Source organism: Neofelis nebulosa, chromosome 12 (genome assembly GCF_028018385.1).
Source record: "Neofelis nebulosa isolate mNeoNeb1 chromosome 12, mNeoNeb1.pri, whole genome shotgun sequence".
Taxonomy (NCBI): domain Eukaryota; kingdom Metazoa; phylum Chordata; class Mammalia; order Carnivora; family Felidae; genus Neofelis; species Neofelis nebulosa.
In genome coordinates this window covers 11,991,059-12,004,460 of record NC_080793.1, presented here as the reverse complement: position 1 = coordinate 12,004,460, position 13,402 = coordinate 11,991,059, and the positions used below count along the sequence as shown (strand labels likewise).

General features: G+C 46.6%; 1 protein-coding gene across 23 annotated transcripts in view; it reads right to left on the bottom strand.

The window, feature by feature from the left end:
• The window catches only part of DENND1A (DENN domain containing 1A), a 513,465-nt gene that overhangs the window by 176,491 nt on the left and 323,572 nt on the right, over positions 1 to 13,402 (bottom strand). For 22 of the 23 annotated variants that reach the window (XR_009251413.1, XM_058694192.1, XM_058694190.1 and 19 more), the window contains one exon: positions 4,560 to 4,661. The exons of the other annotated variant lie outside the window; for it this stretch is intronic. Coding sequence is in view for 21 of the 22 variants with exons in the window: in XM_058694192.1 (XP_058550175.1) it covers positions 4,560 to 4,661 (102 nt within the window). In the remaining variant the exon portion in view is untranslated. The remainder of the gene's footprint in view (positions 1 to 4,559; positions 4,662 to 13,402) is intronic. 23 annotated transcript variants of the gene reach the window in all.

The following is a 13,402-nucleotide window of genomic DNA, read 5'->3' as shown; positions in this document are numbered from 1 at the left end:
GTCAGTCTTTAGCACATTAGTCAAGAGGACTTGAGTCAGATTTCTGGAGCTCTTGTGATGAGTGCCTTCTTCCAGTCCGGTACTCTGACCCACAAATTTAAACCATCTCACCCTTAAGCTCAGCTTTCTGACCCCTCGACTCAGCAAAACTGGTGTGCTTTGCTGGGGATCCCCTCCTGGCACCATGGTCCAGAAATGCCTCAAGGCAAAAAGCCAGGGGAATGGCAGGCCTCACCTCACTTGCTTCCTTTCTCTCAGGAATCGAAGTCCTGCACGGCCTGTTGTCTAACATGTGAAAACCACTGTTTTTTAAAATTGTCCAGAGTTGTAGTTGTTAATGGTGGGAGGATAAAGCCAGTTCCAATTATTCCATCATGGCTAGAAGCGGGACAGAGGCCTCCTTTAGTAAAATTTCCAGCACGGGTGCCACATTTTGCAAGATTTCATCTACCAAAATAACCCAATCCATGTGTCCCTTCTGCCCTTCTATCTATCTATTCAGTGGCTGCTGCATCTCTGGGAAACAAAGATGAATAAAATCTGACTCCTGCCTTTAAAGAAGTCACAATTCACAGGAAAAGCCAGAAGTATATACTCAATTATACTGTTGGGTGAGAAGTATAATTACACAAGTATAATTACACAATTATACAAGGGGCTGTGAACACAAAGAGAAAGATATACTGAAATGACCTGTAGAGGTGACGAAAGGTTTTATTTATTTATTTATTTATTTATTTACTTACTTACTTACTTACTTATTTACTTACTTACTTACTTCTTTATTTATTTAAGTAGGCTCCTCATCCCATGTGGGGCTTGAACTCACGACCCTGAGATTAAGAGTCACATGCTCTACCAACTGAGCCAGCCAAGTGCTCCAGGGAAGATTTTTATAGTTTTACATTTAGAGTAAGTCTTGAAGATTGAGTAGGAGATTGGCGGGTGGGGCAGGACATTGGGGGCGGGGGGTGGGGGACTATATGCAAAGTTTGAAGTTATAAAATAACATGCAAGGTTTGCAGAACTAGTAACAGTTCCAATTACGTATGGAGTTTGGAGCTGGGAGGGGAGAGAGCTAAAGCTATCAGAAAAACACCCAGGAGAGTCAGAAATATGAAAGAGGACCCTGAATGCCATGCTCATCGTAAATATCCATAAATCATCATCCATAATCATCATCACTAAGTACCATCTATCACACTCATAGGATGTATGTTTTACATATATTATATACATTACCTTCAATTCCCACAACAACCTATGAGGAAAATAAGGCTCAGAGAGCCTAAGTAATTTTGATCAAGATCACACGGTTAGTACGTGGAGAAGCCAGGATTGAAAGACGCGTCTGTCTGATTTCAAAGCCAACAAAAGGAATTCGCCTCTAAGCTATAGGCACTGAGAGGTAATGGGTTTTTGTTTCGTTTTGTTTTTCGCTTGTTTGTTTCTGTTTTTTAATTATGTTCATTAATGGAGTAGTTTTAAGAGGGAAATGCAGTTAAATTTATTTTTGGAAAGGCTGCTCTGGTGCAAGAGGAGGACAGGCTGGAGTCAGAGGAGCAAGTTCACGGGCTGGTGGTTAATGGTGTGGGGAGAAAACGAAGAGACTGGATTAGGTGGTGGAGGGAGAATGGGAGAAGAGAATTTGACAAACGGCTGAAGAAGCAGAATCTGTCAGATGCCACAAACAAGCACCTCCAACCAAAGGGGAAATTGTGAGGTCAGCTGTGGACATGGCGGTGCCCTGCAAGTCCCGGCTCTGTGCTGAAGGCAAGGGACACAAAGATGCACAGCATGTGGTTTCTTCTCTCAAGGATGTGACAGTTCACACAGCCTTATGGGATCAAACCTATGCATTCCCCGGAAACACAACTGCCTTACGGACCACATTCCCTATCCATTATTTGGAGTCTTTCATGGCTCTGGAGCCCCATGCTGAACACTGTTGTAGAACGTTCTCAACCCTGCCACAGACCTCATTTTTGTGTAGGCAGAGGACTTTTAGGGAACCTAACTGTCCTCCAACTCTGGCTGCAATGATTAACAACAATTTTATGAAAAACAAATGCAGGTACCATTTACTGAACACTAACAATACGTGAGCACTGTTCTAAGCATTTGAGGAACATAACCATCTTGTTTATTTGCTACAGCAATCCTAACTACAGGGCTCACACTCCTCCTTCCAACACGGGAGCCTGAGCTCAGAGAGAAAAAAATAACTTGCCTATATTCCTTTGGTTCCCCGAGACCACTGCGACAATCATTTAAAAAGCATCTTGGAATGTGCCATCTTCAAGAAGCCTCTATTTCCATCTCCCAAATTATTTTGTCATCCCTGGGCCCTTCTGTGCCTGATTCCTACTTCCCTTGTGACCCCTATATATATATATATGTTTTTATATATATGCTTATATATATATATATATTTTTTTTAACATATCTTATCTGTTTCCCCTACTTTCCTCTTTGAAGGAAAGGACTAGATCTATTTCATCTTTGCTGTTTGATGCCCAGCACTGGGCCAGCACACCGCAGATGGGACCAGTCTACTTCACTGTTTCCTAGCTATCAGCCAGTCATTCTGGGCTGCCCCAGGCCCCTGGCCATTCCTAGCATCTGATACCTCAGGCTCACTTACAAAATTCACTCAGGAACTGCCAGGTCCATACCTATGGCACCCATGGATTAAGGGGAAAGCTTTTCCCTAGGAAGGAACCAGGGCGGAAGCCACATATTCTTTGGACCAATGATTCAAACTATGGTCAGGAGGCCCTGAGATCCCAAGCCCATACCTTGTCCTGACACAAATAGGTAGAGCCTCATGGTGTCTGGTCCTTTCCTTTTTCCTGCTTCTGCCATCTGTTTGCCTCAGAAGGGGGCGGGGGGCAGGGTACAAGGAGAGGAAGCAGTGTGGGCTTTGGTGCCGTCCAATCTCAGCTCTGCCCCAGCCAGTCATATGACCTATAGCAGGGCATGTGCTCTCTGAGGCTCATCTGCCCTATGTAAAGGAGAGAACACCTACTCCACTGGGCTATAATGCTAACTGCATGCGATCCCTGAATGCAGACGGCCCCTAGAGAGGATGTGGGGCTTGGCAGCTCTCAGGAGAGACAGAGTTGGGTTCACTTCCTGGCTCCTCCTCTTTCTAGCTCTGGGCACGAAGCAGGAATAAGGAAGATGCCTTCCTCAGGGCAGTGTGAAGAGGAAATGAGGGGTCAGTACGAGCTCTTAGCATAGAGTTTAGCACATAGGAAGTCAATGAATGGTAGCCATTGTTTAATTAGACTACAAATGGAACATCTTTAAATTTTGTGGGTTTTTAAAATTTTATTTGAGAGAGAGAGAGAGAGAGAGAGAGAGAGCGAGAGCACGCACGCACGCACAAGAGCAGGGGAGTGGAGCAGAGTGGGGGCAGGAGGTGGGGAAGACAGACTCTTAAGCAGGCTCCACGCACAGCGCAGAGCTGGACACAGGGCTCAATCCTGTGACCCCGGAATCATGACCTGAGCCAAAATCAAGAGCCAGACGCTCAACTGACTGAGCCACCCAGGTGCCCCAGAACATCTTTATGTAGCACAAATGACTTCCCCAAATCTTACACTGAGTTAAGAGTAGAGGAGTTTGAAACCACGTTGCAAGTTGTTCATCAACAAACAGCAGCATCTCTTCCAGACAGCTAACCCCAAAGTGCCACGGGGACCTCCGGCAGGAATGGAGCTCCACTTCCCACGACACAAACCCAGCAGCACAGACCCGATCCCACGTCAGCACATGGGGCCGGGAACATCTACCCCCTTCAGCCTGGAAGTCAGAATAACTTTATAGATCCTCCAGCAGACAGAGCCATGGAGGTCACACCAGAAACATCAAAACCCTATTTCCCAGTGAGCCCCAGTCCTCCTCATTCCTGTGGACGATGGGGGAGATTGGGTCTGCTTCGCACAGCTGCCCATTAGGCAGCCTGAGTAGCAATGTTGAGACAGGTAGGTGGTCAGGTGTCGGCGTGGCAAATGTGGCAGCCGGTTGCTTTTGCTAAAGAGAGCCCACTATCTGTCTAGACGTTAGGTATTTAAGATTTATGGGACAGAGAGCCACATTCAGAGCACTGTCAGCAGATATCTTGCTACATGGGAAAATGGCTGCTTGATGATGGTCCAGGAAAGACATACAGATCTGAAGTGTCCCATATCGCTCACACAGAAAGCCCTCCGGGGTTGCTCAGGGGAAGCTGTGCTGTCCTCGGGATGCGGCAATATGCTGGAGAGGGGACGCAAGTCCCCGAGGCTCCCACACAGAGAGGAGCTGACTAGACGCTGGGAACACTACACAGCCCCCCAGATGCACGTTATGAGAGCAAAGCAACTAAACAAAATGTACCACCCTCCAACTTTCCTTCACTGAGACAAAGGTGGCAGACGCAGCAGAGAAACAAACTGTAGTTCTTAGGCCAGAGGAAAACCACGACCGTCTCCCCTCCTTTCCGTTCTCGAAAGTCATGTTCATGTCCACTGCCCGAACTCACAGGAGTCAGACCTCAAGAGCTCATTACCCACCACATCATTTGGGAGGCTCTGGAGGTCATCAAAGGGAGTTTCCAGGGTGTTGGTGTCCACGTTGAGGATCACGACATCATCCAGGGCCATGTTTCTGACTTTCTGCAAATAAAAAAATTCCGAAAGAAAAAATAATTGAAGCACCATGAGGACACGGATATTTCCACTGGCCCTCTCCGGGGAAGCGGAATAAGGAAGAACAGTGACATTTGCCAAAGGCTCATTTTGTGGCAGGCCCAATGCTAGGTGGGTCACATCTCTTAGGCCTTTTAACTGTCACAAAAACTCTGGGGGCTCTACATTCCCCCCCAAGTCCCAGCAGGGCAAAGGGTTTCGCAAGAATGAAGATGACTAAGTTAATATGCTCAGGTCACACGGTTAGGAAGAGAGATCTTTACACCTCAACTTTTTTTCTTATCTTTTCTTTTCTTTTTTTAACACTAGGAGCTATAGTCTAAAACTCTGGCTGCAGGAATTCTGATGTACAGCTAAGCCCAAATGACACCCTTCAATCTGTCCCCACTCACTTACCAAAAGCCACTTGCCCATCTCTCTTTTGGATCTTACCATTCTTGGGATGGAATATGGTAGATGGACTGGTGTTACCATGTCAACATTTCCCTTAAACATGGAGTAGGGAGGTCACGCTTTCAGTTGGGTCCCATTTTCCACAGAAACCCAGCAAGTCAGTCAAGGCTCAGAGGCTCTGGTCATGAGCCATTACTCTACTGGCGCAGTAATGGAAAAGATAAGGGAGACGTGCTTATTAGGTGCGCATGTTTGTGCGGGGAAGAAGGGATAGGTAAAATATGGAGAAAGGAAAGGCCCACCCTCTGGGAGCAGCTCTCCATAGTCTGCAGAAGTACAAGATTATGTGTAGCTTGAGCTTTTAATTTTTAATCACACTATTCACCCACTGCTAGAATCCTCCTCCATTTTTCTCCCGCCTACCCACTGCTCCCAATCTCATTCAACCCTCTTCTCCTGTCCAATATCAAAGCTCATTCCTTTAGAGTCTAGAACTTCACAACTGTGTCTTTATCTCACTTGGCCCCAGTTAATTAGGAAGACCTTATCATTTGTGGTCAAAACTGGAACGCTTGTTGGTGTGAAAGAGGGCATATTATGCTAGGGCAGAAGACATCCAACGGGACATACAGTCACCTTACATATATAAGCGATCAATTTATTAGCTACTCTCTGAGGCACTGAATATAACCGTGCAGGTATGTACTGCCCAGGGACGTCCCACCAGCCACCTGGGGCTGAAATCGGCTAAGCCGTGTGTCTGGGTCAGGGGTGGTGGCCGTGGAAGAGAAGAGATAGACGCCTTTTCCTAATTCATCGAAGAGAACTGCACAGCCTAGTGTTGGGCCTGGACCATCCCGATGGCTGCTAAACCCCAGTCTCTAGGACATAGCCTGGTACCTAAGTAAACGTTTTGAGAGTCCTCCCAGCAGGAGGGTGGAGCTGAGCTGGTCAGAAGCCTCCTAGGGTTGAAAAATGGTCCCAGGTGGCAGAGTCCGGGAACCCTTCCACTTAACACACCTAAGAGCCTCAAACTGCTTTTGCTGTTGAGTTTTCCACACCACCAGGGGCTAGCCCGCAACCCTTTCAATCCATTCGTCGACATTTCCTAAGTGCTCACTATGGGCTAAGAACCGCAGAGGAGAGACAAGATTCCCTGCCTACTTACAAGTTTATTCTCCCCTCCAAACATTAATTACAGACTAAAACTTTTACAGAGTAGAAACTTGGCAACAAACAGCCTTGATAATAATACAAATCACCAGGGTTTCATAAAGCACAACCCCCATTTTTCAGATGAGAACGTTAAGATTCCTGGTGAACTGTCCGGGGCTCCACTGCCACCTCATTTTTCAGTCCAAAAACTTTAAGACCTAGCAGTGTGCTGGCAGGAAGTTACAGAAATAGCCTCAACAACAATCTCTTTCACTCCTATCACCCGTGGAGCTCACACACATTCTTTCATTGTCAACTACGTAGCTGGAGGCAAAGTATCACCATTCCCGTTTGCAGGAATGAGAAACTGAGGCCCAGAGAGGTGAAGTGGCTCGCCCCGGATTATGTGGCTATAGTTTGGCTACCTCATCCGTAAAACTGGTCCAATGACTGTGACCACCATCCTCTAACCCCTGCCCCCCGGGCTGCTGTGAGGGAGTAGAGGTAATACGTGCCCGGTGCCAGGCACACAGGATTTATAAATAGTGCTTGTTATTATTACTTTCATAATTCACACATCTGCTACAGCAAGTCTGAAAGCCGTAGTGCCAATGGCCTAAGGGCAAAAACCGTCTGGTCCCTTCTTGGAGGCTAATGGGCTCTCACCTCAAAAGCTGAAACACCAGAAATGGAACTGGAGAAGAGGCCACAAGGAACCCCAAAACTCAGCAGGGGACTCCAGGCCTGGAGGACTGCACTGAGGGCCACTGTACCTCAGAACTGCCTCTTCTGTCTCATCTGACCTTCTAAAAGAGTCCCAAACAGAAGGGGGCAGGGGGCTTGGCCACTGGAGAGAAGCCTCAGGGGCTGAAAGGCCCAGCAAGAGGGATGTTGATTCTGGACCAGAATTGGGCGTTGTTTCTGTGTTCCCAGAGGGGCCCCAGCAGCACAGACCAGCCCTTGTGGGCTCTCCACGGCCTGGGCTGGAACAGGCTTTTGATTTCTTCCCACTCCTGACTGGAGGGCCTGCCGCTTAAGCTGTGTGGAGTGTTTACTTTTTCAACAATGGCAGCAGGCTGAAGAAGAGGAAAAAACCTGGCCCTTTTTTCTGACTTAGCAGGCCAGGGTCCCCTTAGTAACCAAAATGCCCAAGCACCAGGCTCCAGGCAAGGAGCTGGGTCGGCACAGTTTCCTCTTACAGGACAAAGCTGCCCTCCTGGCAACAAGGCCTCTTCCAAAGAGGCTGGCGTAGACTCAAGGGCCTTCCTGAAGCTCAGTGTTCCCAAGGAAAGAATCGGAGTCCAGCTCAGCCGGATGGTGCCTTATCCCTGAAAGGCTCAAGGAAACAAGAGCAATGAAGAAAGGCCAAACCCTCCCTCGTCAACACACACACACACACACACACACACACACAAAACCAACCCCACAAAACCCTTCAAACTGGGGTGGGGGTGGGAAGAGCTGGTGGAGGAGGAAGCTAGACCATTACTGGGAGCCTGCTCACTGAATCTCACTGAATCCCGACCACGCCAGGAGGCAGATACTACCATCTCCGTGGCAGGGATGAGAAAATAAGGCTTGGAGACGTCAAATAAACTGCCCCAAATCACACGGCTGGTGAGTGGCAGAGCTGACTTTTGAACCCGCTCTGACTCGAAAGCCTCGCTATTTCTGAAGACGTCCCAAATGCAATTGCTCAGACCTCAGAACGAGTACCTGTAGGGCATGAAGCTATACGGATCCTCTCAGGGCCGAGCTTTCTCTTACACACAAAAAACCCACTTGCCTTTTGTATCATAAAAATCACATGGGCCTGTTCAAAAAAAAAAAAGGACAAAAAATTTCAAAAAAGGAAAGTATAGTGATGCTCATCCCTCCATTTGGAGATCGTGTTTTGATGTCTCCTTCCATATCCTTTCATCTCAATCCCTACTTTTAAAAATATAGTTAAAATAGTTCTTAATATTTCTTCCCGATTCTCTCTCATTACAATATATGAATGCTCCACTTCATTAAAAACTTTGTAAAGATCACTGCTAATTGCTAAAAAATGTTCCACTTCGTGGAAACAAACTCGACCAAGCCCCTCCCGTTGGCCGTTACCACCGGTTTTTAAGTAATTTTTATATATGATATTGTCATGAAATTTGTAGGCATAACGCCTTGGGCTTTAGGACAGGTTCCTAGAAGTGGAATTTCCTTTCCACTTCTTAAAAAGTGTCCCTCTCAAATTCGACTTTGAGGGAGATATCTTTACTTCCAATTATTTTAAAGTCATTTTATCCACAGCTTGTGTTTCCTACTCTAAGTGAAGAAAAATCAGCAAAGACACGAGCAGATGTCAAAATAGTCCTCCAAAAACCCTACCCAATTAAAACACTTACGAGTACCGCGGCACACCGAGACAGCTCTCCGGTAGCTTGTCCCACCAACACGTTCCCTCTCTTTTTAGTTACAACATATGCCAAAGCTCCTGCCAGCTGCAAACCCTCCCCCCACCAGACTCTATAGGCTTTTTCTCAGAATGAAAAAAAAAAAAATACTGACATGCACACCGACTTTCCAAATGGCATTTCTTGCACAGAGAAACACACAAAAATGGCATCCTCCCATAAATATTGTTAATCAAAAATGTCTTTCTCTTTATGCTTTGTCACAGACAGACTCAGCCTGACCCCGGCCTTTTAGGACAGGGGAGGGGAACATCATAGTCGGGAGGTGGTGGGGGCAGCAAAGAGGTTGGGTTCTAACACACAGGCTTCATTTAAGGATTGCCCCCTACCTCCCGGGCTGCCTTAAGGCAATTCACTCAACCTCCAAAATCCTCCAGGTTTTCATCTGTGAAATGGGGATCAAGATAGTACCCCCTCACAGAACTGCTGGGAGGATTGGATAAGCAAATGTACGTGGAAGAGTGGGCAGGATTCCAGGGACACCCGAACAGGCATTCATCAAACAGTGGCTCTCCTGCCTGTCTGTTCCCTTTCCTTTGATGGTTCCTGAGAACTCAGCAAAGCCTGGCCAGCCTCACTGCAGAGGGCCCCGGCTGGCAGTAAGTTTGCCTTTCCCTGTGCTGCCCTGAGGTCATTCCTACAACCAGAATAATATGCCAACCTAGAGTTATTTATAGAAGTATTCAATTCCTCCCCGAGTCCACGGGCTTCTTAGGGTAATAAGACAGAGAACTCTACCCTGTCAGCTCCTACTCCAGCACTTGGTCCACAGGAGGCAATTCCTGAACGAATGAATGAATGAATGAATGAAAGAATGGAAGGCACCAGAGGCAAGAGGTGAACACAGGATCTGGAAGCCAGTCTGTGAGTTCTAACCCAGCTTTAACACTCACCAGCTGTACAAATGTGGGCATTTCACTCTCTCTGTGCCCCCTGTGTCATCCTCTATATACTGCAGGTGACAACAGTGCCTCCCTCAAAAGAATGTGGTAAGGATTAAACGGGTTAACATTTTTTTTTTTAACGTTTACTTATTTTTGAGACAGAGAGAGACAGAGCATGAACGGGGGAGGGGCAGAGAGAGAGGGAGACACAGAATCTGAAACAGGCTCCAGGCTCTGAGCTGTCAGCACAGAGCCCGACGCGGGGCTCGAACCCACGGACCACGAGATCGTGACCTGAGCCAAAGTCGGACACTTAACCGACTGAGCCACCCAGGTGCCCCAACATTTTAAAAGTGGTACAGTGGCACCTGGCACACGAGAAGCTCAAGATAAGTGAGCTTTATTTTGTTAAATAAAAACGAACAATCACTTGGGGCACCTGGCTGGCCCAGCCGGAAGAGCATGCGACTCTTGATCTCAGGGTTGTGAGTTCAATCCCCATGTTGGGTACAGAGTTTACTTAAAAATAAAATCTTTAAAACAACAACAACAACAACAACAACAACAACAACAATCTTTTGAGGGTGGTGGGAATATTCTATATCTTTACTGTGGTGGTGATGATTTCACAAATGTATGAAACTGTCACAATTCATTAAATTGTATGCTTTAAATAGATGGTCTGCACATAAACTGTAACCCAATGAAATTGATAAAAACATTAGTACTATGTCCAGAACACAGAATAAAATCAGAAAAGACGACAAAAAATTAATAATGCACGAATGGTGAATGAATGCCATCTGACAAGGTCATTTGTCCCTGCTACATTCAGATTTGCAGCTGAGTTTGGCTCCCTGTTCCTTCTTTTCTTTTGTCTAGCTCAGGAATTTTTTTTTTTTTTTAACTTTGCTTTTCCACTCATGACCTCTTAGGATAAACATAAAAATCCAATGCCCCTAGAGATTCTAGTATACTTCTCTACATTAAAGTGGAATCTATTTGAGAAACACTCTACCTTTGGTGTTTCCCCTGCAACCAAGACTTTATTGAGCCTCACTTCCTAAAACTGGTGGTCTGAAAACAATGGATTTCCTCCCCTAACATAGGAAGTAGTGACACTAGTTCAAACCACACCAATACCCCCCACAGATGGGGATGATCCTGCCTGTCCAAGGAAGGGATTGGACAACTAGTGACAAAAGTTAGGACCCAGAAGAAGCCTGTAAGATGAAAAGCAAGGGTTTGCACTGGCAGTGTAATCCAGGGGATTCAAAGAGTGGTCAGGAGAATGTGATACTTCCCTGGCTGAGGAAGCTAGGAGCAGGATGTGGAGGAAAGCTGGTCCTAGACATTGAGGAGCAGGGGCCCAGCTCCACTCAGCCTCTTCAGCTGAGCGTTGGGCTGGCTCCCTATCTAGGGTGGAGGTCAGCGAGCCAGCATGCATGGAGTCACTGAGCCAGCATGCAGTGCATTTTTATTCTTGTCCTTCCAGTAGGACCATCGCCAGGGCAGAGCCGGGGCATATATGTCTCTGCCTCTCCAGTGCCCAGCACAGTGCCTGACGCAGGGCAAATGCTCGTGAACCGGAGAATAAACTAATACTGTGGCTGGACCCACTCTGCTGGGAGGCACGCCTGGAAGCAGATGTCAGTGTAAAGCCCAAATGGACAACGTAAGCCCAAAGTAGGCAAAACAGAATTTGCTCTGGAAGTGAGAGGGGAATAAGAATAATGATGGCAATGACAATAATTATGTGAAATTATCATGATTAATTAGTGTAGAATTAACTCATAGTTGACACAGGAAGTAAGATAGGAGTTAACACGGTGGTTAAAACCGTGGGCTCCGGAATGAGACAGCCAGATTCAAGCCTTGTCTCTGTGACTGTGTAACCTCCAGCAAGCTCTTTACCTCTGAGCCTCAGTGTTCTTATCTTTAAGATGGGAATGCTACCTACCGCACAGACGACCTGTGAGGGTTAAGTGAGACAACGTGTGTAAAGAATTAACACAGCACCTGACTGCAGTGGGTGAGCAATACATGGGGGGTGGGGGAGGAACAGAAGTGAGTTTCCATCTTTGCAATTTCAAAGTTATGCCAATAAAATGGATTAGAGCTCCAAGACTGTAAGAATTTAATTTTTTAAAGCATGTTCATATATTTATTTTTTGAGAGACAGAGAGAGAGAACAAGCTGAGGAGGAGCAGAGACAGAGGGTGAGAGAAATCCCAAGCAGTCCCTGTGCTGTCAGCACAGAGCCCCATGTGGGGCTCGAGCTCACCAACTGTGAGATCATGACCTGCGCCGTGATCAAGAGTCGGACGCTCAGCCAACGGAGCCACCCAGGTGCCCCAAGACTGTAAGAATGTAAATTGATTTTCAGACCAAAGGCAGAAGCTAGTAAGATTTCACTCTGATGATTTTGTGCTATTACAATTCAAACCACCACCAATCTAGTGTTCTTTTCCTGGCTTGGTCTCAGGGATATGAGCACATTCTCTGGAGCGTCTGCCTCAGTCTGAATTCCCAACTCTGCCAGTTACAGCTGTGCTACCGCGTGCAAACCCCTTAAGCTCCCTGTGCCTCAGTTTACTCATCTGTTCAATGCGATTCAAACAGGACACCGGGAATAATGGTTACCTTTGGGTCAGAGGGAGAATGACTACAAGAGGACACAAGAGGAGCCTCTGGGGGACTGGTAACGTTGTTTCTCAATCTGGTGGTGGTCACACGGGTGTACCTGCCTTGTAAACACAAATCTCGCTGTGCACTTTGGATGAGTGTACTTTGCCCTATCAATTTCATATTTCAATAGTATGTAGACAAAAAGCAAATAACATGGACTTCACTGGACTGTTATGGTGATTAAATGAGTTAAAACACGTATAAGTACTTAGGATAATGTTTGGTATATAATAAACACTGGGTGTTTATTATTATTATGAAAAACAAAGTAACGGTAATTATTTTCATAAAAAGGATTCACTCTAGAATGTATTTCACTGTAGGAAAAATCTATCCGTAGGGGTGCCTGGGTGGCTCAGTAGGTTGAGCGTCTGACTCTGGATTTCAGCTCAGGTCATGATCTCCTGGCTCGTGGGATCAGGCCGTGCGTGGGGCTCTGCGCTGACAGCACGGAGCCTGCTTGGGATTCTCGCTCTCCCTCTCTCTCTACCCCTCCCCTACTCACGCTTTCTCTCTCTCAAAATAAATAAACGTTTCTTAAAAAATTAAAAAAAGAAAATCTATCTGTAAAAGTCGACACCTCCAGGGTACATGTTACTTCTTCAATCTGTCCTGTTGCTTCCCCATGAGGATCGAAGCAGCAACGTTATCTGCGTACCTTCCGAGAGACCCCCGTGGTCCTGTGACAGCTCGGTTTGGGGGAGCAGCAGGACCAAGTGGAAGAAGCAGGAGTCATGTGGACTGGGCTTTGGGTTTTATCTTCTTTAATTACTGCAAATGGGACCCAGGGCAGGGAATTTAAATCTCGCTGAACCTCAGGTTCTTCGTTTATAAAATGTGGTTATCACCACATACTTAGCGTTGTGAGAAGATTAAATAACCAGAAAAAAAAAAAAAAAGAAATATTTGTTTGGCAACACCATGTCCATGTTCCCATCTGACCCGGGCACTGGCCTTGACCACAGGCAGGCCTAATCCCTGCTGCCGTGACCTCTGAGGTCTGCAAGCCTAGTCGCCTCTCCCCAAGGCTGAGGCAGCACCTCTGAGACCAGCAACTAGAGCACCAAGCAAAGGGGACAGGTCCAGACAAGGTCCTTCCTGCAAGGACGTCTTGTTTCAAGGTGACGCAGCATCT